The sequence below is a fragment of the Oncorhynchus mykiss genome, chromosome 11, assembly GCF_057628025.1.
Source record: "Oncorhynchus mykiss isolate SJ-2025 chromosome 11, ASM5762802v1, whole genome shotgun sequence".
NCBI lineage: Eukaryota > Metazoa > Chordata > Actinopteri > Salmoniformes > Salmonidae > Oncorhynchus > Oncorhynchus mykiss.
Window position 1 is genome coordinate 85,908,008 of NC_143032.1, and position 26,718 is coordinate 85,934,725.

At 46.0% G+C, this 26,718-nt stretch overlaps 1 protein-coding gene across 3 annotated transcripts in view; it reads left to right on the forward strand.

Moving 5' to 3' along the window:
- Nucleotides 1–26,718, forward strand: part of tut7 (terminal uridylyl transferase 7) — a 57,111-nt gene that overhangs the window by 14,138 nt on the left and 16,255 nt on the right. For 2 of the 3 annotated variants that reach the window (XM_090191279.1, XM_090191278.1), the window contains exons 12-25: nt 1,297–1,431; nt 1,569–1,746; nt 11,603–12,240; nt 18,660–18,810; nt 18,906–18,992; nt 20,057–20,157; nt 21,014–21,071; nt 21,237–21,340; nt 21,435–21,524; nt 22,789–22,902; nt 23,785–23,862; nt 24,240–24,411; nt 25,485–25,532; nt 25,660–25,751. In XM_090191279.1, coding sequence (XP_090047405.1) covers nt 1,297–1,431; nt 1,569–1,746; nt 11,603–12,240; nt 18,660–18,810; nt 18,906–18,992; nt 20,057–20,157; nt 21,014–21,071; nt 21,237–21,340; nt 21,435–21,524; nt 22,789–22,902; nt 23,785–23,862; nt 24,240–24,411; nt 25,485–25,532; nt 25,660–25,751 — 2,046 coding nt within the window. Of the gene's footprint in view, nt 1–1,296; nt 1,432–1,568; nt 1,747–11,602; nt 12,241–18,659; nt 18,811–18,905; nt 18,993–20,056; nt 20,158–21,013; nt 21,072–21,236; nt 21,341–21,434; nt 21,525–22,788; nt 22,903–23,784; nt 23,863–24,033; nt 24,160–24,239; nt 24,412–25,484; nt 25,533–25,659; nt 25,752–26,718 lie in introns of those variants that run through there. The other variant, XM_090191281.1, reaches the window with a different exon arrangement.

Consider the following 26,718-nt stretch of genomic DNA (forward strand, 5'->3'; position numbering starts at 1 on the left):
TGGCTACTTCACATGCTGATATGGACTTATTTTGTGTAGCTAGCCCAGGGAGATGGAGAACATTGCATTGTGGGTTTTATAGTAGATTTGAACTGCATCAGATTTCCAAAAATGATTTTTCACGTTTCAACCAACCCTGTTTATAACTACAAAATGAAACATTTGTTCATCAAAAAAATATTGTTTTCACAAATTAGTGTTTTAACACTGTTAATAATAGGAATTAGAGGCCTCTCGGGTGGCCGATGGGGCGACACACAATTGGCCTAGCGTCGTCCGGGTTAGGGAGGGTTTGGCCGGTAGGGATATCCTTGACTCATCGCGCACCAGCGACTCCTGTGGCGGGCCGGGCGCAGTGCGCGCTAACCTAGGTTGCCAGGTGCACGGTGTAGCCTCCGACACATTGGTGCGGCTGGCTTCCGGGTGGGATGCGCACTGTGTTAAGAAGCAGTGCGGCTTGGTTGGGTTGTGTATCGGAGGACGCATGACTTTCAACCTTCGTCTCTCCTGAGCCCGTACGGGAGTTGTAGCGATGAGACAAGATAGTAGCTACTAAAACAATTGGATACCATGAAATTGGGGAGAAAAAGGGGTAAAAATAAAACATAAATTTGGAAGTAGTGGTTTGGGGTGGATTATCCTTTTAACCAACGAGCTCGTTGGTAGATTGATAGTATGTCGCCACTGCTGAACGAGAATCTATCTCTGTCCGTCACCGTTGTAATTTACTGGGAAGCCAAAATGTTCCCGAACGGGTGATTTTTAAACTACGATGGAGAGTCCTCCTTGTCTATCCACCCTACCCGCTCTCCGTCGTACAGAACTAGTACCCAGCTGCGCCTCACATTAGGACAGTCTATCCACCCTACCCTCTCTCCGTCGTACAGAACTAGTACCCAGCTGCGCCTCACATTAGGACAGTCTATCCACCCTAACCGCTCTCCGTCGTACAGGACTAGTACCCAGCTGCGCCTCACATTAGGACAGTCTATCCACCCTACCCTCTCTCCGTCGTACAGAACTAGTACCCAGCTGCGCCTCACATTAGGACAGTCTATCCACCCTACCCGCTCTCCGTCGTACAGAACTAGTACCTAGCTGCGCCTCACATTAGGACAGTCTATCCACCCTACCCTCTCTCCGTCGTACAGACACAACAGCTAAACACAACAGCTAATGGGGATCCTAATAAAATACCTAACACACACACAGCAGAGGAAACAACCCACCCTGCTGAGTTCTCCATCAGCAGGCTGTACTACATCTAACCATAACACCTCTCCCCCTTATTCTCAGATAAAGGAGTTCTCCATCAGCAGGCTACATGACTTCAGTCTGACCTACATGGAGGATGGCTGTGTCCACTGGGGTTACTACCCCGTCTCTAAGGACTCCTCCTCACCCCCAGAAACTATCTTCAGGGAGGGCAAGGTAACTACACCCTGTGGGGGGGGGGACTACACCCTGTGGGGGGGGTTGGTCAGCCTGGTGCTCACATATAGACCTTGTTAAACATAATATTGTCAGTGTAGACACTGTGTGTGTAACGAGTGCTTGTCTCTCTCCAGGCTCCTCTGGTGTTCCAGAGCGCTGTCTCTCCACCTTCGGTGGGTCTTCTGTGGGTGGAGATGCTGCGTTTTTATTCGCTGGAGTTCAACATGACGGAGTGTGTCATCAGCGTGCGCACCAGCCTCGTCGTATCACGGGACGCCAAGGACTGGCCCAAGAAACGCATTGCCGTGGAGGGTACGAACTTTGACCTTTTTACCATTCACCTCTCTCAAACCATCAAACTCCACTACCAAATATGTTCTAGCATTGGTATCTATTTTTTGTGGTCCTTGGAACCGGATAACCTGTGGGGTGGGGTGGGGGCGGGGCGGGGCGGGGCCTGACCAACCAGCAGCCTAGTGTAGTTACATGTGTCATATTCTCCAGGGAGGCCAGATTGAGGGCGGCAGGGTAGCCTAGTGGTTAGAGCGGTGGTTCAAACCCCCGAGCTGACATGGTACAAATCTGTCGTTCTGCCCCTGAACAAGGCAGTTAACCCACTGTTCCTAGGCCGTCATTGAAAATAAGAATTTATTCTTAACTGACTTGCCTAGTTAGATAAAGGTTACAAAAAATGGAGGTCCTATATTTTCACTCTTAAGGCGTTGGCAGACAGGGTGGCCCATTAATTTTCAATGAAGGCTAGGCCGAGCGGCGGGGGGGGGGTGTTGACAAGAGGAACACCTACGTGAGAATGCTATTCATTGACTACAGCCCAGCGTTCAAGCCCATAGTGCCCTCAATGCTCATCAATAAGCTAAGGACCGCCACCAGGTGGTAAGTGTTGGAAACAACACATCGCCACACTGATCCTCAACACAGGAACCCCTCAGGGGTGCGTGCTCAGTCCCCTCCTGTACTCCCTGTTCACCCATGACTGCAACAACATCATTAAGTTCGCTCAAAAGGGGCGGCAGGGTATCCTAGTGGTTAGAGCTTTGGACTAGTAACCGGAAGGTTGCATGGTCGAATCCCCGAGTTGACAAGGTACAAATCTGTCGTTCTGCCCCTAAACAAGGCAGTTAACCTAGGCCGTCATTGAAAATAAGAATTGGTTCTTAACCTCTGGGATATGTGGGACGGTCGCGTCCCAACTGGCCAACATCCAGTGACAATGCAGAGCGCCATATTCAAATAAATTACTATAAAAATTCAACTTTGATGAAATCACACATTCAATATACCAAATTAAAGTTAAACTTGTTGTGAATCCAGCCAATGTGTCAGATTTCAAAAATGCTTTACAGCGAAAGCAAACAATGCTATTATCTGAGGAGAGCACCCAAGCAAACAAACACAGACCATCATATTTCATTCCTCCAGGCGCGACACAAAACGCAGAAATAAAGATATAATTCGTGCCTTACCTTTGAAGAGCTTCTTAGCCCTTTGTTAGAACTCCAATATGTCCCATAAACATCACAAATTATCCTTTTGTTTGATTAATTCCGTCTATATATATATCCAAAATGTCCATTTATTTGGTGCGTTTGATCCAGAAAACACCGGTTCCAACTCGCGCAACATGACTACAAAAGTTACCTTATAAGCCAAACATTTCAAACTACTTTTGTAGGAAAGGAAACCTGTTGTATTCGGCGCGTGTGACAAATAACATTTGATATGATTTTGAAGTATGTTAATATCAAACATATTAGATAAATGTATTGAATTTGGAAATACATTTCCAGGCCGACTACCGAGTTCTATTTTCTCACTGTGGTTGCCAGGCGAGCTCGCTCATTCCACTCAAACGTCGTTTACTCACCTTTTTATTTTTGTTAATTATCGTTTACTTTTGCGTTTCCTAGCGTTGATCAAAACTCGGAAGGCTTCTTGATCTGTGTTCTAATCGCGCCTTCCTCTGAACAAGTGGAATCATGTGTGCTCGTTATGTTCGCCTGCTTCCCTCTGATTGGCCGTGTTAGCAGCACATTCATTCACCACTCTTTCCAACAGGAAGCTCCGCCCACGACATAAGCCAAGAGGTAAAACGAACTACCTCATCAACCTACAGTGGCAAGTAGTAGAGAGTTGACAGTGGGAGTTTTTTTTACATCCTTTGACTGCTGGTGTGTCAACAGACATCCCCCAAACAAAAAAAACAACTCTGACTCTCAGAGAATGATGAATCCTACAGTTGTGGCCAAATGTTTTGAGAATGACACAAATATTGATTTTCACAAAGTCTGCTGCCTCAGTTTGTATGATGGCAATTTGCATATACTCCAGAATGTTATGAAGAGTGATCAGATGATTGCCGTGCAAATGAACTGAATCCACCCCCCCAAAAAAAAAATTCCACTGCATTTCAGCCCTTCCACAAAAGGACCAGTTGACATCATGTCAGTGATTCTCTCGTTAACACAGGTGTGAGTGTTGACGAGGACAAGGCTGGAAATCACTCTGTCATGCTGATTGAGTTCGAATAACAGACTGTAAGCTTCAAAAGGAGGGTGGTGCTTGAAATCATTGTTCTTCCTCTGTCTATCATGGTTAACTGCAAGGAAACACGTGCCGTCATCATTGCGTTACACAAAAAGGGCTTTACAGGCAAGGATATTGCTGCCAGTAAGCACCTAAATCGACCATTTATCGGATCATCAAGAACTTAGAGCGGTTCAATTGTTGGGAGGAAGGCTTCAGGGCGCTCAAGAAAGTCCAGCAAGCGCCAGGACCGTCTCCTAAAGTTTATTCAGCTGCGGGATCGGGGCACCACCAGTACAGAGCTTGCTCAGGACTGGCAGCAAGCAGGTGTGAGTGCATCTGTACGCACAGTGAGGCGAAGACTTTTGGAGGATGGCCTGGTGTCAAGAAGGGCAGCAAAGAAGCCACTTCTCTCCACGAAAAACATCAGGGACAGACTGATATTCTGCAAAAGGTACAGTGATTGGACTGCTGAGGACTGGGGTAAAGTCATTTTCTCTGAGTCCCCTTTCCAATTGTTTGGCTCGGGGAACAAAACACCGATATTTTGGGCCCATTGCCAGGAAACTCCCCAGACCTTAATCCCATTGAGAACGTGTGGTCAATCCTCAAGAGGCTGGTGGACAAACAAAACCCCACAAATTCTGACAAACTCCAAGCATTGATTTATGCAAGAATGGGCTGCCATCAGTCAGGATGTGGCTCAGAAGTTAATTGACAGCATGCCAGGGCGGATTGCAGAGGTCTTGAAAAAGAAGGGTCAACACTGCAAAATATTGACTCTTTGCATCAACTTCATGTAATTGTCAATAAAAGCCTTTGACACTTATGAAATGCTTGTAATTATACTTCAGTATTCCATAGTAATATCTGACAAAAATATCTAAAGATACTGGGCAGCAAATTTTGCGAAAATTAATATTTGTGTCATTCTCAACTTTTGGTAGTTTTTTTTTTTATTGTAAAATGTATTTCACCTTTATTTAACCAGGTAGGCCAGTCTAGAACAAGTTAACATTTGCAACTGCGACCTGGCCAAGATAAAACAAAGCAGTTCAACAGAAACAACAACACAGAGTTACATGGAATAAACAAAATATAGTCAATAGAACAAAAGAAAACAAGTGTATATGAGTGCAAATGAGGTAAGTTAAGGGAGTTAAGGCAATAAATAGGCCATGGTGGCGAAGTAATTACAATATAGTAATTAAACACTGGAATGGTAGATGTGCAGAAGATGAATGTGCAAGTAGAGATACTGGGGTGCAAAGGAGCAAGATAAATAAACAAATACAGTATGGGGATGAGGTAGTTGGATGGACTATTTATGGGCTGTGTACAGGTGCAGTAATCTGTGAGCTGCTCTGACAGCTGGTGCTTAAAGCTAGTGAGGGAGATATGAGTCTCCAGCTTCAGTGATTTTTGCAGTTCGTTCCAGTCATTGGCAGCAGAGAACTGGAAGGAAAGACGACCAAAGGAGGAATTGGTTTTGGGGGTGACCAGTGAGATATACCTGCTGGAGCGTGTGCTACAGGTGGGTGTTACTATGGTTACCAGTGAGCTGAGATAAGGCGGGGCTTTACCTAGCAGAGACTTGTAGATAACCTGTAGCCAGTGGGTTTGGTGACGAGTATGAAGCGAGGGCCAACCAACGAGAGCGTACAGGTCGCAGTGTTGGGTAGTATATGGGGCTTTGGTTACAAAACGGATGGCACTGTGATAGACTGCATCCAGTTTGATGACATCACCGAAGTCGAGGATCGGTAGGATGGTCAGTTTTATGAGGGTATTTTTGGCAGCATGAGTGAAGGATGCTTTGTTGCAATATTGGAAGCCAATTCTAGATTTAATTTTGGATTGTAGATGCTTAATGTGAGTCTGGAAGGAGAGTTAACAGTATAACGAGACACCTAGAATATGTGGACAACTACAAATACCTAAGTCAGAACCGTCCAGTGTAGTGATGCTGGACGGGCGAGCAGGTGCGGGCAGTGATTGGTTGAATAGCATGCATTTAGTTTTACTTGCGTTTAAGAGCAGTTGGAGGCCACGGAAGGAGAGTTGTATGGCATTGAAGCTTGTCTGGAGGTTAGTTAACACAGTGTCCAAAGAGGGGCCAGAAGTATACAGAATGGTGTCGTCTGCGTAGAGATGTATCAGAGGATCACCAGCAGCAAGAGCGACATCATTGATGTATACAGAGAAGAGTCGGCCCAAGGATTGAACCCTGTGGCACCCCCATACGGACTGCCAGATGTCCGGGCAACAGGCCCTCCGATTTGACACACGGAACTCTATCAGAGAAGTAGTTGGTAAACCAGGCGAGGCAATCATGAGAAATTAAGGCTGCCCAGTGCCAATAAGAATGTGGTGATTGACAGAGTCGAAAGCCTTGGCCAGGTCGATGAATACGGCTGCACAGTAATGTCTCTTATCGATGGCGACTATGATATCGTTTAGGACCTTGAGCGTGGCTGAGGTGCACCCATGACCAGCTCTGAAACCAGATTGCATAGCGGAGACGGTACGGTGGGATTCGAAATGGTCAGTGATCTGTTTGTTAACTTGGCTTTCGAAGACCTTAGAAAGACAGGGAATGATAGTTGTAGGTCTGTAGCAGTTTGGGTCTAGTGTCTCCCCCTTTGAAGAGGGGGATGTCCGCGGCAGCTTTCCAATCTTTGAGAATCTCAGACTATCAGAGAGAGAGGTTGAACAGACCGGTAATAGGGGTTGCAACAATTTCGGCAGACATTTTTAGAAAGAGAGGGGCCAGATTGTCTTGCCCGGCTGACCGGGGTAGGGGAAGCCTTGATGATATTCCAGTCAGATGTTGAGCTAGCTAGCTCACTCAAGGGCTCCGGCTGTTAGCCAGGTAGCTAGCTATAACTAGCTGGCTAGAAGCATGAAGTTAGAAGCTCACGTTGAACGGAGTCTGGCCTCAGCAGGAGCAGTTGATTTGAAATTAAGCTCATACCAAAATAACTTTGCTTTACAGAGAGTAGTGAGACAGACAGTGTTGAGTCAGGCTGCAATGAAGGAGGCAGAGGTTCTACACCGAGAGAGGAAGCTTTGAAGCAAGCAGGGAGAGGTTCTACACAGAGAGACGAAGCATTGAAGCAAGCAGGGAGAGGTTCTACACAGAGAGACGAAGCATTGAAGCAAGCAGGGAGAGGTTCTACACAGAGACGAAGCATTGAAGCAAGCAGGGAGAGGTTCTACACAGAGAGACGAAGCATTGAAGCAAGCAGGGAGAGGTTCTACACAGAGAGACGAAGCATTGAAGCAAGCAGGGAGGAAGGTTCTACACAGAGAGACGAAGCAAGCAGGGAGGGAGGTTCTACACAGAGAGACGAAGCATTGAAGCAAGCAGGGAGAGAGGTTCTACACAGAGAGAGGAAGCATTGAAACAAGCAGGGAGAGGTTCTACACAGAGAGGAAGCATTGAAGCAAGCAGGGAGAGAGGTTCTACACAGAGAGACGAAGCATTGAAACAAGCAGGGAGAGGTTCTACACAGAGAGGAAGCATTGAAGCAAGCAGGGAGAGAGGTTCTACACAGAGAGAGGAAGCATTGAAGCAAGCAGGGACAGAGGTTAGTAGCACACTGGTTCCCAAACTTGGGGTCCGGGACCCATGTTGGGTCCTCTGAGATAATCTTTAATTTTGTTTCTCTTTAAATGGGTAAAGAATACAACATTTTAGAGTCAACTAAGGGCCTTTTACACTGTCAGAATTCCCTTTCATGTCATTATGTTGGGACTACCTGTGGGACTTCTTATGGGCAGGTGGGACGGTAGGCCAACATCCTGTGAAATTGCAGAGCGCGAAATTCAAACTACAGTATTAAATATATTTAACTTTCATTAAATCACAAGGATTTGGCCATTTCAGCCTCACCCTTTGCTGACAGGTGTATAAAATCGAACACACCGCCATGCAATCTCCATAGACTAACATTGGCAGTAGAATAGCCTTACTGAAGAGCTCGGTGACTTTCAACGAGGCATCGTCATAGGATGCCACCTTCCCAACAAGTCAGTTCGTCAAATTTCGGCCCCGTTCAACTTTTTAAGTGCTGTTATTGTGAAGTGTAAACGTCTATGAGCAACAACTACTCAGCTGTGAAGTGGTAGGCCACAAAAGCTCACAGAACAAGACAGCAGAGTGCTAAAGTGCGTAGCGAGTAAAAAAATGTTATATTCTTGGTTGCGTCACTCACTACCGAGTTCCAAACTGCCTCTGGAAGCAAAGTCAGCACAATAACTTTCCATGGACGAGCAGCCGCACGCACACAAGCCTTAGATCACCACGTGCAATACCAAGCGCGGGCTGGAGTGGTGTAGACCAAGCGCGGGCTGGAGTGGTGTAGACCAAGCGCGGGCTGGAGTGGTGTAGACCAAGCGCGGGCTGGAGTGGTGTAGACCAAGCGCGGGCTGGAGTGGTGTAGACCAAGCGCGGGCTGGAGTGGTGTAGACCAAGCGCGGGCTGGAGTGGTGTAGACCAAGCGCGGGCTGGAGTGGTGTAGACCAAGCGTGGGCTGGAGTGGTGTAAACCAAGCGTGGGCTGGAGTGGTGTAAACCAAGCGTGGGCTGGAGTGGTGTAGACCAAGCGTGGGCTGGAGTGGTGTAGACCAAGCGTGGGCTGGAGTGGTGTAGACCAAGCGTGGGCTGGAGTGGTGTAGACCAAGCGTGGGCTGGAGTGGTGTAGACCAAGCGTGGGCTGGAGTGGTGTAGACCAAGCGTGGGCTGGAGTGGTGTAGACCAAGCGTGGGCTGGAGTGGTGTAGACCAAGCGCGGGCTGGAGTGGTGTAGACCAAGCGCGGGCTGGAGTGGTGTAGACCAAGCGTGGGCTGGAGTGGTGTAGACCAAGCGTGGGCTGGAGTGGTGTAGACCAAGCGTGGGCTGGAGTGGTGTAGACCAAGCGTGGGCTGGAGTGGTGTAAAGCTTGCTGCCATTGGACTCTGGAGCAGTGGAAACGTGTTCTCTGGAGTGATGAATCACGCTTCAGAAAAAGGGGGGGGGACCAACTCAATATTAATGCCCGTGGTTTTGGAATGAAATGTTGGGCGAGCAGGTGTCCATATACTTTGTGTGTGTGTGTGTGTGGTAAATAAGTAGTGTTATTGAGTAGAATTTGTCATGTAGCGATGAATAGTAAGTTAATAGTTTTTTTCCCATGCGGTTGTGGTGATATACTGCCATCTGGTGGTGACTAGAAAAACAGCATATGAAATTTTACAAATTGATGGTCGTTCAAAAATACATATTAGAACTTGAAAAAGTACTTAAGTCCTTGCATTTGACTTGCTGTCCTTGAATCTGTACAGTTTGCATTTTAGCTAACTCTAACCCTTTTTCTAACCTGATATATTAATTATCCTAACCTGCTGCGTCAGTTCTCCTAACCTGCTGCGTCAGTTCTCCTAACCTGCTGCGTCAGTTCTCCTAACCCGCTGCGTCAGTTCTCCTAACCTGCTGCGTCAGTTCTCCTAACCTGCTGCGTCAGTTCTCCTAACCTGCTGCGTCAGTTCTCCTAACCTGCTGCGTCAGTTCTCCTAACCTGCTGCGTCAGTTCTCCTAACCTGCTGCGTCAGTTCTCCTAACCTGCTGCGTCAGTTCTCCTAACCCGCTGCGTCAGTTCTCCTAACCCGCTGCGTCAGTTCTCCTAACCCGCTGCGTCAGTTCTCCTAACCTGCTGCGTCAGTTCTCCTAACCTGCTGCGTCAGTTCTCCTAACCTGCTGCGTCAGTTCTCCTAACCTGCTGCGTCAGTTCTCCTAACCTGCTGCGTCAGTTCTCCTAACCTGCTGCGTCAGTTCTCCTAACCTGCTGCGTCAGTTCTCCTAACCTGCTGCGTCAGTTCTCCTAACCTGCTGCGTCAGTTCTCCTAACCTGCTGCGTCAGTTCTCCTAACCTGCTGCGTCAGTTCTCCTAACCTGCTGCGTCAGTTCTCCTAACCTGCTGCGTCAGTTCTCCTAACCCGCTGCGTCAGTTCTCCTAACCCGCTGCGTCAGTTCTCCTAACCCGCTGCGTCAGTTCTCCTAACCCGCTGCGTCAGTTCTCCTAACCCGCTGCGTCAGTTCTCCTAACCCGCTGCGTCAGTTCTCCTAACCCGCTGCGTCAGTTCTCCTAACCTGCTGCGTCAGTTCTCCTAACCCGCTGCGTCAGTTCTCCTAACCTGCTGCGTCAGTTCTCCTAACCTGCTGCGTCAGTTCTCCTAACCTGCTGCGTCAGTTCTCCTAACCTGCTGCGTCAGTTCTCCTAACCTGCTGCGTCAGTTCTCCTAACCTGCTGCGTCAGTTCTCCTAACCTGCTGCGTCAGTTCTCCTAACCTGCTGCGTCAGTTCTCCTAACCCGCTGCGTCAGTTCTCCTAACCCGCTGCGTCAGTTCTCCTAACCCGCTGCGTCAGTTCTCCTAACCTGCTGCGTCAGTTCTCCTAACCCGCTACAAAAGGTGCATCCCTTCTTGCCATGACCGGCTGGCCCTGGTGTTCCTAGACAGTCGTGTGTTATTTATTAGGCCTAATTACAATGTTCATGCCTAGGCTACATTACATTAGAGAGGCATAGATTACATTTAAAAACAGCTGTGTGCTATTTAATAATTAAAACAGGTCGTTCGCAAATTGTATTATACAAATATTGTATTTTTAAGTTTTTATTACTGGGTAGGTAACTTGCTCTTCTAGGCTTAACTATTTAGTCTGTTTTTAAATGATATTAATTTATGATTGATAAGAGGGGTAAAGATACAATGTCTTGCTCTTCAATTAAACACTCATTTCTACTGTTGAAATGGATTCCATTAATGTAACTGTGGTTTTGAGCATCGTGGGAGGAAGTCCTAATATGGATGTCCGGTCAATTTCTCAAATGTCCGTTAAATGTAAATTATTTCGGGTCACGTTGTCCTGGTGACAAATATTCCTCATTATTTCGGGTCACGTTGTCTCGGTGACAAATATTCCTCATTATTTCGGGTCACGTTGTCCCGGTGACAAATATTCCTCATTATTTCGGGTCACGTTGTCCCGGTGACAAATATTCCTCACGGAAGTCCTCTCCAGCACGTACAGCAGGACCGGCTGACTTTCCCACTCTGGCTAGCTGGCTAATACTCTCACTTTACAGAGGGACTTTTTAACAATAAAAATCATTGTTTTCTAATTGTTTGGTTTTTTTATAAAAAAATTGTGTTGCATGGAAATACGGTGTAGCCCGCTTTGACTAGAGGGACCGGTGGCCTTGACTAGAGGGACGGACCGGTGGCGTTGACTAGAGGGACGGACCGGTGGCGTTGACTAGAGGGACGGACCGGTGGCTTTGACTAGAGGGACGGACCGGTGGCTTTGACTAGAGGGACGGACCGGTGGCGTTGACTAGAGGGACGGACCGGTGGCGTTGACTAGAGGGACGGACCGGTGGCGTTGACTAGAGGGACGGACCGGTGGCGTAGCCCGCGTTGACTAGAGGAATCGGTGATATTCAGCTGTCTGAAAAGCCCTTTAATGTTAAACCTGTGTCAGCGGTTACCAGGTAGACTTTGCAAAGGGAAACACTGTTGTTTAACACTGCAAATCATAATACTCAAGTTCTGATTTTGAGACGAGATTTAATTGTGTGTTATAGATCCGTTTGCTGTGAAGAGGAACGTGGCTCGTACATTGAACAGCCAACAGATGTACGAGTACATCCTCCACTGCCTCAAATCGACCTACAAGTACTTCGCCCTGCCCCTCAGCCTTCCATCAGCCAACCACAAGATGGCCGGGCCTCGAGGAGCTAATTACAAGCAAGGGCCTCGTCAGAAGGCTCTGAGTGACGTGAGCCGTGTCCAATCAGGGTTGAGCAGTCTCAAACTGGAGTCTCAAGCAGCCAATGGGCAGAAAGGAGAGGCGGGCTTTAAGCAGGACTCTGACTGTATGGTGGAGGAAGAGGAGGAGAGCCCTTCAGACTCTGATAACGAAGGAGAGGATTTGGGGAAGAACAGCCTATCGGAGGAGGAAGAGGAGGATGAAGAGCTAGATGAGGAAGTATATCCCAGACATCACCTAGACAGTGTGAACACGGAGGACGAAGAGCTGTTCCCATTGGACGAGGTCTCGGAGGAGCTTCTCTCAGACGAGGAGGGGCCAGACCTAGACACTCCCAGTTCATTGGACGAGGAGGAGGTAGCCTCGCCCAAACAGGATGTGCTTGACAACAAGACCGAGGGGGCCAGTGGTCTCTGCTATGGCTTCATCAGACAGGCCTTCACCCGTGGAAAGGTAGGTAGATATGAGAGCATGTGATCAAAACTCAATGAGGTATAACCAATTAAATATACAGGACACAACAACATGCTTGAAGTACAGTACCAGCCGAAAGTTTGGACACACCTACTCATTCCAGGGTTTTAGAACACCTACTCATTCCAGGGTTCTAGAACACCTACTCATTCCAGGGTTTTAGAACACCTACTCATTCCAGGGTTCTAGAACACCTCATTCCAGGGTTCTAGAACACCTACTCATTCAGGGGTTTTAGAACACCTACTCATTCCAGGGTTTTAGAACACCTACTCATTCCAGGGTTTTAGAAACACCTACTCATTCCAGGGTTTTAGAACACCTACTCATTCCAGGGTTTTAGAACACCTACTCATTCCGGGGTTTTAGAACACCTACTCATTCAAGGGTTTTAGAACACCTACTCATTCCAGGGTTTTAGAACACCTACTCATTCCAGGGTTTTAGAACACCTACTCATTCCAGGGTTTTAGAACACCTACTCATTCCAGGGTTTTAGAACACCTACTCATTCCAGGGTTTTAGAACACCTACTCATTCAAGTGTTTTAGAACACCTACTCATTCCAGGGTTTTAGAACACCTACTCATTCCAGGGTTTTAGAACACCTACTCATTCCAGGGTTTTAGAACACCTACTCATTCCAGGGTTTTAGAACACCTACTCATTCAAGGGTTTTAGAACACCTACTCATTCAAGGGTTTTAGAACACCTACTCATTCCAGGGTTCTAGAACACCTACTCATTCAAGGGTTTTAGAACACCTACTCATTCCAGGGTTTTAGAACACCTACTCATTCCAGGGTTTTAGAACACCTACTCATTCCAGGGTTTTAGAACACCTACTCATTCCAGGGTTTTAGAACACCTACTCATTCCAGGGTTTTAGAACACCTACTCATTCCAGGGTTTTAGAACACCTACTCATTCAAGTGTTTTAGAACACCTACTCATTCCAGGGTTTTAGAACACCTACTCATTCCAGGGTTTTAGAACACCTACTCATTCCAGGGTTTTAGAACACCTACTCATTCAAGGGTTTTAGAACACCTACTCATTCAAGGGTTTTAGAACACCTACTCATTCCAGGGTTCTAGAACACCTACTCATTCAAGGGTTTTAGAACACCTACTCATTCAAGGGTTTTAGAACACCTACTCATTCAAGGGTTTTAGAACACCTACTCATTCAAGGGTTTTAGAACACCTACTCATTCAAGGGTTTTAGAACACCTACTCATTCCAGGGTTTTAGAACACCTACTCATTCCAGGGTTTTAGAACACCTACTCATTCCAGGGTTTTAGAACACCTACTCATTCCAGGGTTTTAGAACACCTACTCATTCCAGGGTTTTAGAACACCTACTCATTCCAGGGTTTTAGAACACCTACTCATTCCAGGGTTTTAGAACACCTACTCATTCCAGGGTTTTAGAACACCTACTCATTCAGGGGTTTTAGAACACCTACTCATTCCAGGATTTTAGAACACCTACTCATTCCAGGATTTGTCTTTATTTTGTTACTATTTTCTGCTCTAGAATACTAGTGAAGACATCAAAACTACGAAATGACACATGATAGAATCATGTAATAACCAACAACAGTGTTAAACTAATCAAAAATTATTTTCAATGAGATTATTCAAAGTTTTGCACAGTCTTGACATTCTCTCAACCAGCTTCATAAGGTAGTCAGTCACCTGGAATGCATTTCAATTAACAGGTGTGCCTTGTAAAAAGTTAATTTGTGGAATATCTTTCTTCCTTAATGCGTTTGACCCAGTCGTGTTGTGACAAGGTAGGGGTGGTAAACAGGAAATATGGTTGGTATACAGAAGAGAGACCTTTTTGGTAAAAGACCCAAGTCCATATTTTTGCAAGATCAGCTCAAATAAGAAAAGACATGAAGCTCAGTCAATCCGGAAAATGTAACGAACTGTGAAAGTTTCTTCAAGTGCAGTCGCAAAAACCATCAATCGCTAAGATGAAACTGTCTCTCATGAGGACCGTCACAGGAAAGGAAGACCCAGAGTTACCTCTGCTGTAGAGGTTAGGTTCATTAGAGTTAGCGGCACTTCAGATTGCAGCCCAAATAAATGCTTCACAGAGTTCAAGTAACAGACACATCTCAACATCAACTATTCAGAGGAGATGGTGTGAATCAGGCCTTCATGGTCGAATTGCTGCAAAGAAACCACTACTAAAGGACACCAGTAATAAGAAGAGACTTGCTTTGGCCAAGAAACACGAGCAATGGAAATTAGACCGGTGAAATCTGGCCTTTGGTCTGATGAGTCCAAATTTGAGAGTTTTGGTTCCAACCGCCCTGTCTTTGTGAGAGACAGAGTAGGTCTCAGAATGATCTCTGCATGTGTGGTTTCCACCATAAAGCATGGAGGAGGAGGTGTGGTGTGTGGGGGTGCATTGCTGGTGACACTGTCTGTGATTGATTTAGAATTCAAGGCACACTTAACCCAGCTACCACAGCATTCTGCAGCGATACACCATCCCATCTGGTTTGGGCTTGGTGGAACACATTTTGTTTTTCAACAGGACAATGACTCAATACACCTCCAGACTGTTCAAGGGCTATTTGAACAAGGAGAGTGATGGAGTGATGCATCAGATGACCTGGCCTCCACAATCACCCAACCTCAACCCAATTGAGATGGTTTTGGGATGAGTTGGACCGCAGAGTGAAGGAAAAGCAGGCAATAAGTGCTAAGCATATGTGGGAACTCCTTCAAAACTGTTGGAAAATCATTCCAGGTGAAGCTGGTTGAGAGAATGCCAAGAGTGTGCAAAGCTGTCAAGGCAAAGATTGGCAACTTAGAATCTCAAAATGTTAAATATATTTGGATTTAATGATGATTCCATATGTGTTATTTTATAGTTTTGATGTCTTCACTATTATTCTACAATGTAGAAAATAGTAAAAAAAAAAAAAAAACCGTTGACTGAGTAGTTGTTATAAAACCGTTGACTGAGTAGTTGTTATAAAACCGTTGACTGAGTAGTTGTTATAAAACCGTTGACTGAGTAGTTGTTATAAAACCGTTGACTGAGTAGTTGTTATAAAACCGTTGACTGAGTAGTTGTTATAAAACCGTTGACTGAGTAGTTGTTATAAAACCGTTGACTGAGTAGTTGTTATAAAACCGTTGACTGAGTAGTTGTTATAAAACCGTTGACTGAGTAGTTGTTATAAAACCGTTGACTGAGTAGTTGTTATAAAACCGTTGACTGAGTAGTTGTTATAAAACCGTTGACTGAGTAGTTGTTATAAAACCGTTGACTGAGTAGTTGTTATAAAACCGTTGACTGAGTAGTTGTTATAAAACCGTTGACTGAGTAGTTGTTATAAAACCGTTGACTGAGTAGTTGTTATAAAACCGTTGACTGAGTAGTTGTTATAAAACCGTTGACTGAGTAGTTGTTATAAAACCGTTGACTGAGTAGTTGTTATAAAACCGTTGACTGAGTAGTTGTTATAAAACCGTTGACTGAGTAGTTGTTATAAAACCGTTGACTGAGTAGTTGTTATAAAACCGTTGACTGAGTAGTTGTTATAAAACCGTTGACTGAGTAGTTGTTATAAAACCGTTGACTGAGTAGTTGTTATAAAACCGTTGACTGAGTAGTTGTTATAAAACCGTTGACTGAGTAGTTGTTATAAAACCGTTGACTGAGTAGTTGTTATAAAACCGTTGACTGAGTAGTTGTTATAAAACCGTTGACTGAGTAGTTGTTATAAAACCGTTGACTGAGTAGTTGTTATAAAACCGTTGACTGAGTAGTTGTTATAAAACCGTTGACTGAGTAGTTGTTATAAAACCGTTGACTGAGTAGTTGTTATAAAACCGTTGACTGAGTAGTTGTTATAAAACCGTTGACTGAGTAGTTGTTATAAAACCGTTGACTGAGTAGTTGTTATAAAACCGTTGACTGAGTAGTTGTTATAAAACCGTTGACTGAGTAGTTGTTATAAAACCGTTGACTGAGTAGTTGTTATAAAACCGTTGACTGAGTAGTTGTTATAAAACCGTTGACTGAGTAGTTGTTATAAAACCGTTGACTGAGTAGTTGTTATAAAACCGTTGACTGAGTAGTTGTTATAAAACCGTTGACTGAGTAGTTGTTATAAAACCGTTGACTGAGTAGTTGTTATAAAACCGTTGACTGAGTAGTTGTTATAAAACCGTTGACTGAGTAGTTGTTATAAAACCGTTGACTGAGTAGTTGTTATAAAACCGTTGACTGAGTAGTTGTTATAAAACCGTTGACTGAGTAGTTGTTATAAAACCGTTGACTGAGTAGTTGTTATAAAACCGTTGACTGAGTAGTTGTTATAAAACCGTTGACTGAGTAGTTGTTATAAAACCGTTGACTGAGTTGTTGTTATAAAACCGTTGACTGAGTAGTTGTTATAAAACCGTTGACTGAGTAGTTGTTATAAAACCGTTGACTGAGTAGTTGTTATAAAACCGTTGACTGAGTAGTTGTTATAAAACCGTTGACTGAGTTGTTGTTATAAAACCGTTGACTGAGTTGTTGTCAGTCTCTAATCCTGTGTGTGTGTGTCAGTCTCTAATCCTGTGTGTGTGTGTCAGTCTCTAATCCTGTGTGTGTGTCAGTCTCTAATCCTGTGTGTGTGTCAGTCTCTAATCCTGTGTGTGTGTCAGTCTCTAATCCTGTGTGTGTGTCAGTCTCTAATCATGTGTGTGTCAGTCTCGAATCCTGTGTGTGTCAGTCTCTAACCCTGTGTGTCAGTCTCTAACCCTGTGTGTCAGTCTCTAACCCTGTGTGTGTGTGTGTCAGTCAGTCAGTCCCATACAGTGTCAGTCTCTAATCCTGTGTGTGTCAGTCTCTAATCCTGTGTGTGTGTCAGTCAGTCAGTCCCACACAGTGTCAGTCTCTAATCCTGTGTGTGTGTGTCAGTCTCTAATCCTGTGTGTGTGTGTCAGTCTCTAACCCTGTGTGTGTGTCAGTCAGTCAGTCCCATACAGTGTCAGTCTCTAATCCTGTGTGTGTGTGTCAGTCTCTAATCCTGTGTGTCAGTCTCTAACCCTGTGTGTGTGTCAGTCAGTCAGTCCCATACAGTGTCAGTCTCTAATCCTGTGTGTGTGTGTGTCAGTCTCTAATCCTGTGTGTCAGTCTCTAACCCTGTGTGTGTGTCAGTCAGTCAGTCCCATACAGTGTCAGTCTCTAATCCTGTGTGTGTGTCAGTCAGTCAGTCCCATACAGTGTCAGTCTCTAATCCTGTGTGTGTGTGTGTGTGTGTGTGTGTGTCAGTCTCTAATCCTGTGTGTGTCAGTCCCATACAGTGTTAGTCTCTAACCCTGTGTGTGTGTCAGTCCCATACAGTGTCAGTCTCTAACCTTGTGTGTGTGTGTCAGTCTCTAACCCTGTGTGTGTCAGTCCCATACAATGTCAGTCTCTAATCCTGTGTGTGTGTGTGTGTGTGTCAGTCTCTAATCCTGTGTGTGTGTGTCAGTCTCTAACCCTGTGTGTGTCAGTCCCATACAATGTCAGTCTCTAATCCTGTGTGTGTGTGTGTGTGTGTGTGTCAGTCTCTAATCCTGTGTGTGTCAGTCCCATACAGTGTTAGTCTCTAACCCTGTGTGTGTGTCAGTCCCATACAGTGTCAGTCTCTAACCTTGTGTGTGTGTGTCAGTCTCTAATCCTGTGTGTGTCAGTCCCATACAATGTCAGTCTCTAACCCTGTGTGTTTGTGTGTCAGTCTCTAACCCTGTGTGTCAGTCTCTAACCCTGTGTGTCAGTCTCTAACCCTGTGTGTCAGTCTCTAACCCTGTGTGTCAGTCTCTAACCCTGTGTGTCAGTCTCTAACCCTGTGTGTCAGTCTCTAACCCTGTGTGTCAGTCTCTAACCCTGTGTGTGTGTGTCAGTCCCATACAGTGTCAGTCTCTAACCCTGTGTGTGTGTGTGTGTGTCAGTCCCAAACCCTGTGTGTTTGTGTGTCAGTTTCTAACCTTGTGTGTGTCAGTTTCTAACCTTGTGTGTGTCAGTCTCTAACCTTGTGTGTGTCAGTCTCTAACCCAGTGTGTCAGTCTCTAACCCAGTGTGTCAGTCTCTAACCCAGTGTGTCAGTCTCTAACCCAGTGTGTCAGTCTCTAACCCAGTGTGTCAGTCTCTAACCCAGTGTGTCAGTCTCTAACCCAGTGTGTGTGTCAGTCTCTAACCCAGTGTGTCAGTCTCTAACCCAGTGTGTGTGTCAGTCTCTAACCCAGTGTGTCAGTCTCTAACCCAGTGTGTGTGTCAGTCTCTAACCCAGTGTGTGTGTCAGTCTCTAACCCAGTGTGTGTGTCAGTCTCTAACCCTGTGTGTGTGTCAGTCCCATACAGTGTCAGTCTCTAACCCTGTGTGTGTGTGTGTCAGTCCCATACAGTGGTGTGTAGTGTGTGTAAGCGGGACGGTCATCTAAAGAAGGACTGTCCTGAAGACTTCCAGAGGGTTCAGCTAGCCCCTCTCCCTCCCATGACACCTGCCTTCCTCAAAACACTCAACACCGTCTGCCAGCAGTGCTACCGTAAGTGTGTGTGTGTGTGTGTGACCTGCTCTTCAAATTATGTGTTCCGTCTCGTTGTATGTACCGTTCCAGTTATAATTTACTGAATTTCCCAGGAGATTTTGCTCCAGATGATGTGGAGCTGGGAGTGAGAGAACACATCCTGCAGGACCTGGAGAGCTTCGTCAAACGACAGTTCACAGGTGAGACAGCACATTGTTCCCTCTGAACAGGTGAGACAGCACATTGTTCCCTCTGAACAGGTGAGACAGCACATTGTTCCCTCTGAACAGGTGAGACAGCACATTGTTCCCTCTGAACAGGTGAGACAGCACATTGTTCCCTCTGAACAGGTGAGACAGCACATTGTTCCCTCTGAACAGGTGAGACAGCACATTGTTCCCTCTGAACAGGTGAGACAGCACATTGTTCCCTCTGAACGTCGTCAAATCAAATGTTGATATCTCTTTTCAGCTGATATCTCAAAGTGCTGTACAGAAACCCAGCCTAAAACCCCAAACAGCAAGCAATGCAGGTGTAGAAGCACGGTGGCTAGGAAAAACTCCCTAGAAAGGCCAGAACCTAGGAAGAAACCTAGAGAGGAACCAGGCTATGTGGGGTGGCCAGTCCTCTTCTGGCTGTGCCGGGTGGAGATTATAACAGAACATGGCCAAGATGTTCAAATGTTCATAAATGACCAGCATGGTCGAATAATAATAAGGCAGAACAGTTGAAACTGGAGCAGCAGCACGGCCAGGTGGACTGGGGAGAGCAAGGAGTCATCATGTCAGGTATTCCTGGGGCATGGTCCTAGGGCTCAGGTCCTCCTAGGGCTCAGGTCCCCTGAGAGAGAGAGCGAGAGAGAGAAAGAGAGAATTAGAGAGAGCATACTTAAATTCACACAGGACACCGGATAGGACAAAGGAAAGGAAGCTTTGTCCATAGAAGAAGTGAAGAAATGTCCACTCGATGTGGTAGCTGATGTTCAGAGGATTTGTTTTATAGCCGTTTGTTCCAGACTTACACTGACTAGTGATTGATTAACAGGTTCCAGACTTACACTGATTGGTGATTGATTAACAGGTTCCAGACTTACACTGACTAGTGATTGATTAACAGGTTCCAGACTTACACTGACTAGTGATTGATTAACAGGTTCCAGACTTACACTGACTAGTGATTGATTAACAGGTTCCAGACTTACACTGATTGGTGATTGATTAACAGGTTCCAGACTTACACTGATTAGTGATTGATTGATTGACAGGTGCCAGACTGAGGCTGTTTGGTTCGTCTAAGAACGGCTTCGGCTTCAAGCAGAGTGACCTGGACATCTGTATGGTGCTGGACGGACAGGAGACCGCTGAAGTAATCTATTGTATCTTCTCTCTCTGCCTCGCTCTCTCTGCCTCGCTCTCTCTGCCTCGCTCTCTCTGCCTCGCTCTCTCTGCCTCGCTCTCTCTGCCTCGCTCTCTCTGCCTCGCTCTCTCTGCCACTCTCTCTGCCACTCTCTCTGCCTCTCTCTCTGCCTCTCTCTCTCTGTCTCTCTCTCTCTGCCTCTCTCTCTCTGCCTCTCTCTCTGCCTCTCTCTCTGCCTCTCTCTCTCTCTCTCTCTCTCTCTCTCTGCCTCTCTTCTCTCTCTGCCTCTCTTCTCTCTCTGCCTCTCTCCTCTCTCTCTCTCTCTGCCTCTCTTCTCTCTCTGCCTCTCTTCTCTCTCTGCCTCTCTTCTCTTTCTCTCTCTCTGCCTCTCTCTCTCTGCCTCTCTCTCTCTGCCTCTCTCTCTGCCTCTCTCTCTGCCTCTCTCTCTGCCTCTCTCTCTGCCTCTCTTCTCTCTCTGCCTCTCTCTTGCTCTGCCTCTTCTATAATATACTATATTAGCAGACACTTTTATCCAAAGCAATTATTGCTCTCTTACTCACGCACATCAAGACAACCATTGTCTCTATTGATAAACCACTGTAAATCCTATAAACCAGGGGTGTCAAACTCTTTCCACGGAGGGCCTAGTGTCTGCAGGTTCTTTGTTTTTTTCCTTTCAGTTAAGACCTAGACAACCAGGTGAGGGGAGTTCCTTAGTTATTAGTGACCTTAATTCATCAATCAAGTAGAAGGGAGGAGTGAACCTGCAGACACTTGGCCCTCTGTGGAATGACTTTGACATGTGCTGTAAACAAACCTCTTCTGCAGAAATGATTTGGTTCAAAACAGGTTTTGTCTCCTGCAGGGTCTGGACTGTATCAGCATTATAGAGTCTCTGGCCAGACTGCTGAGGAAACACCCAGGTCAGTGTCTGGACCCTGTGATAATGTAGAGTATGGGTCAGTGTCTGGACCCTGTGATAATGTAGAGTATGGGTCAGTGTCTGGACCCTGTGATAATGCCAGGTGTGTATCTGTAAGCCCGTGTCGATGTGGGAGGCTGTATCTGACATGTCCCTGTGGCCCCAGGTCTGAGGAACATCCTCCCCATTACCACGGCTAAGGTCCCCATCGTTAAGTTCTACCACGCCAGGACCGGCCTGGAGGGAGACATCAGTCTCTACAACACGCTGGTGAGAGGAGCACACACCTGGTTTGGTCATGTGGGAGCGGGAAGCAGTGACTGAACCCTTTTTAAAAAATGTATTTCTCTCTCTTGGCTATCAGGCCTTACACAACACGCGTCTGTTGGCGTCGTACGCTGCCATCGACCCCCGAGTCAAGATGCTGTGTTATGTCACGAAGGTGTTTGCCAAGGTATGTCCCACTAGTTTACAGCTGAGATGAGATAGTCACACAACCCACTGAAAGGTTTTGATGGTAATCAACTTCCTATGAGTTTAACCTGATGAACAGCTGATGATAGGATATAGAGTATTCTCCCCAATATTTATGTTGTCCCCTGGTCTAGTTAAATGGGATGTTTTCATATTTATGTTGTCCCCTGGTCTAGTTAAAGGGGATGTTTTAATATCTATGTTGTCCCCTGGTCTAGTTAAAGGGGATGTTTTAATATCTATGTTGTCCCCTGGTCTAGTTAAAGGGGATGTTTTAATATCTATGTTGTCCCCTGGTCTAGTTAAATGGGATGTTTTCATATTTATGTTGTCCCCTGGTCTAGTTAAAGGGGATGTTTTAATATCTATGTTGTCCCCTGGTCTAGTTAAAGGGGATGTTTTAATATCTATGTTGTCCCCTGGTCTAGTTAAAGGGGATGTTTTAATATCTGTTGTCCCCTGGTCAAGTTAAAGGGGATATTTTAATATCTATGTTGTCCCCTGGTCTAGTTAAAGGGGATGTTTTCATATTTATGTTGTCCCCTGGTCTAGTTAAAGGGGATGTTTTAATATCTATGTTGTCCCCTGGTCTAGTTAAAGGGGATGTTTTAATATCTATGTTGTCCCCTGGTCTAGTTAAAGGGGATGTTTTAATATCTATGTTGTCCCCTGGTCTAGTTAAAGGAGATGTTTTAATATCTATGTTGTCCCCTGGTCTAGTTAAAGGGGATGTTTTAATATCTATGTTGTCCCCTGGTCTAGTTAAAGGGTATGTTTTAATATCTGTTGTCCCCTGGTCTAGTTAAAGGGGATATTTTAATATTTGTTGTCCCCTGGTCTAGTTAAAGGGGATGTTTTAATGTCTATGTTGTCCCCTGGTCTAGTTAAAGGGGATGTTTCAATATATGGTGTCCCTGGTCTAGTTAAAGGGAATGTTTTAATATTTGTTGTCCCCTGGTCTAGTTAAAGGGAATGTTTTAATATTTGTTGTCCCCTGGTCTAGTTAAAGGGGATGTTTCAATATATGGTGTCCCTGGTCTAGTTAAAGGGAATGTTTTAATATTTGTTGTCCCCTGGTCTAGTTAAAGGGGATGTTTTAATATTTATGTTGTCCCCTGGTCTAGTTAAACTGGATGTTTTAATATCTGTTGTCCCCTGGTCTAGTTAAAGGGGATGTTTTAATATTTGTTGTCCCCTGGTCTAGTTAAAGGGGATGTTTTAATATCTGTTGTCCCCTGCTCTAGTTGTGTGATATCGGTGATGCGTCTAGAGGAAGTCTGTCGTCCTATGGCTTCACCCTGATGGTGCTATTCTACCTGCAACAGAGGAACCCACCTGTTATACCTGTACTACAGGAGGTAAGACAGAGGAACCCACCTGTTATACCTGTACTACAGGAGGTAAGACAGAGGAACCCACCTGTTATACCTGTACTACAGGAGGTAAGACAGAGAGGAACCCACCTGTACTACAGGAGGTAAGACAGAGGAACCCACCTGTTATACCTGTACTACAGGAGGTAAGACAGAGGAACCCACCTGTTATACCTGTACTACAGGAGGTAAGACAGAGGAACCCACCTGTTATACCTGTACTACAGGAGGTAAGACAGAGGAACCCACCTGTTATACCTGTACTACAGGAGGTAAGACAGAGAGGAACCCACCTGTACTACAGGAGGTAAGACAGAGGAACCCACCTGTTATACCTGTACTACAGGAGGTTAGACAGAGAGAAACCCACCTGTTATACCTGTACTACAGGAGGTAAGACAGAGAGGAACCCACCTGTACTACAGGAGGTTAGACAGAGAGAAACCCACCTGTTATACCTGTACTACAGGAGGTAAGACAGAGGAACCCACCTGTTATACCTGTACTACAGGAGGTAAGACAGAGGAACCCACCTGTTATACCTGTACTACAGGAGGTTAGACAGAGAGAAACCCACCTGTTATACCTGTACTACAGGAGGTAAGACAGAGAGGAACCCACCTGTACTACAGGAGGTTAGACAGAGAGAAACCCACCTGTTATACCTGTACTACACGAGGTAACTCAAGTGAATCTGTCTGACTCCGGACCAATGAGTACAGTTGTGAGCAGTTTGGCCGTGAGTCCAATGATATTTTGGGAGATTTGCTGACTGAATCTGGATTTCTCATCGCTTAGACCTGCAATGTGTTTGTATATTTTGGCAGATGTATTGATGTGTGTGTGTGTGTGTGTGTGTGTTGATAGATTTATGACGAGGAGAAGAAGCCTGAGGTTTTGGTAGATGGATGGAATGTCTACTTCTACGATGATCTGGATAAACTGGTGAGTCCCTCTATCAGAACATCAGTTGTGGTGTGTGTGTGTGTGTGTGTGTGTGTGTGTGTGTCTCTCGCCTGGGCGGTGGGCCCAGTACCAGGGTAACATGGTGTGTATGGGGCTCTTTGGCTGGCCCTGCTGCAGTTCTGCACTGAGACCTTTGACCTCTCTCTCTAGCCTGAGCGCTGGCAGCAGAAGAACCTGGAGTCTGTAGGTGCTCTGTGGCTGGGCCTGCTGCAGTTCTACACTGAGACCTTTGACCTCTCTCTCTCTCTCTCTCTAGCCTGAGCGCTGGCAGCAGAATAACCTGGAGTCTGTAGGTGCTCTGTGGCTGGGCCTGCTGCAGTTCTACACTGAGACCTTTGACCTCTCTCTCTCTCTAGCCTGAGCGCTGGCAGCAGAAGAACCTGGAGTCTGTAGGTGCTCTGTGGCTGGGCCTGCTGCAGTTCTACACCGAGACCTTTGACTTCAGAGAATACGTCATCTCCATCAGACAGAGCGCCGCTCTCACCACCTTCAACAAGCAGTGGACCTCTAAGTACATCGTCATTGAGGGTCAGTACTGGACTTGATTTACTCGGCCAAAGGGCCATAACGGCGTCTTCGTCTCTTCTGCAAACCCTGTTCTGGACACCTTTCTTGACTTCATGTATAGGGATTCTTGACTTCATTTCTCCTCAAGGATCGTGACCGTTGAGGGGATTGAGGGCAGCTATTGGTCGAGGGTTGTGAACGTTGAGGGGAGCTATTGGTCGAGGGTTGTGAACGTTGAGGGGAGCTATTGGTCGAGGCTTGTTAACGTTGAGGGGATTGAGGGCAGCTATTGGCCGAGGGTTGTAAACGTTGAGGGGAGCTATTGGCCGAGGGTTGTAAACGTTGAGGGCAGCTATTGGAGGGTTGTAAACGTTGAGGGCAGCTATTGGTCGAGGGTTGTTAACGTTGAGGGCAGCTATTGGTCGAGGGTTGTTAACGTTGAGGGCAGCTATTGGTTGAGAGTTGTAAACGTTGAGGGCAGCTATTGGTCGAGGGTTGTAAACGTTGAGGGGATTGAGGGCAGCTATTGGTCGAGGGTTGTAAACGTTGAGGAGGATTGAGGGCAGCTATTGGTCGAGCGTTGTAAACGTTGAGGAGGATTGAGGGCAGCTATTGGTCGAGCGTTGTAAACGTTGAGGAGGATTGAGGGCAGCTATTGGTCGAGGGTTGTAAACGTTGAGGAGGATTGAGGGCAGCTATTGGTCGAGCGTTGTAAACGTTGAGGGGATTGAGGGCAGCTATTGGTCGAGGGTTGTAAACGTTGAGGAGGATTGAGGGCAGCTATTGGTCGAGGGTTGTAAACGTTGAGGAGGATTGAGGGCAGCTATTGGTCGAGCGTTGTAAACGTTGAGGGGATTGAGGGCAGCTATTGGTCGAGGGTTGTTAACGTTGAGGGCAGCTATTGGTCGAGGGTTGTAAATGTTGAGGGGAGCTTTGGTTGAGGGTTGTAAACGTTGAAGGGAGCTTTGGTGCAGGCGGTAGTTTTGAGGGTTCAACACTGCTAGGTTGTAGTAAAAGCCTGCACGTCCTGCAGCTCTCCAAAGAGGGTTGTGAACCAGGGATCTAGTTATCTGATCTGATGTTTTTCTCTCCAGATCCTTTTGACCTGAACCATAACCTGGGAGCTGGCCTGTCCAGGAGAAGTAGGTATCTCTATCTTACTGTCTTTCTCTCATAGCATCATCCTCTTTTTCATTCACTTCTCTCCTGCCTCTCTCCGCTCTCTCCCACTCTCTGTCCTCTCTCTCTCTCGCTTTCTCTCTCACACAGTGACCAACTTCATCATGAAGGCGTTCATCAATGGCAGAAGTGTGTTTGGAACAACAGTCAAAGCCTACCCTCCTGAGTACACTAGTCCGATGGTTAGTATTCACTACCTACCCTCCTGAGTACACTAGTCAGATGGTTAGTATTCACTACCTACCCTCCTGAGTACACTAGTCCGATGGTTAGTATTCACTACCTACCCTCCTGAGTACACTAGTCCGATGGTTAGTATCCATTACCTAACCCCCGTGAGTACACTAGTCCAATGGTTAGTATCCACTACCTACCCTCCTGAGTACACTAGTCCGATGGTTAGTATCCACTACCTACCCTCCTGAGTACACTAGTCCGATGGTTAGTATTCACTACCTTCCCTCCTGAGTACACTAGTCAGATGGTTAGTATCCACTACCTTCCCTCCTGAGTACACTAGTCAGATCGTTAGTATTCACTACCTACCCTCCTGAGTACACTAGTCAGATGGTTAGTATTCACTACCTTCCCTCCTGAGTACACTAGTCAGATGGTTAGTAGCCACTACCTTCCCTCCTGAGTACACTAGTCAGATGGTTAGTATCCACTACCTACCCTCCTGAGTACACTAGTCAGATGGTTAGTATTCACTACCTACCCTCCTGAGTACACTAGTCAGATGGTTAGTATCCACTACCTACCCTCCTGAGTACACTAGTCCGATGGTTAGTATCCACTACCTACCCTCCTGAGTACACTAGTCCGATGGTTAGTATTCACTACCTACCCTCCTGAGTACACTAGTCCGATGGTTAGTATCCACTACCTACCCTCCTGAGTACACTAGTCCGATGGTTAGTATTCACTACCTACCCTCCTGAGTACACTAGTCCGATGGTTAGTATCCACTACCTACCCTCCTGAGTACACTAGTCTGATGGTTAGTATTCACTACCTACCCTCCTGAGTACACTAGTCACGTAAATACCATAAATATCAAGACAGCTGGAATGTTTGATAGGAATATTAAGGCCTTTTGAATTCAAGGAGAGAATAGCTAGTGTTGCCGTTGTTTTTCTAAAAATGTGA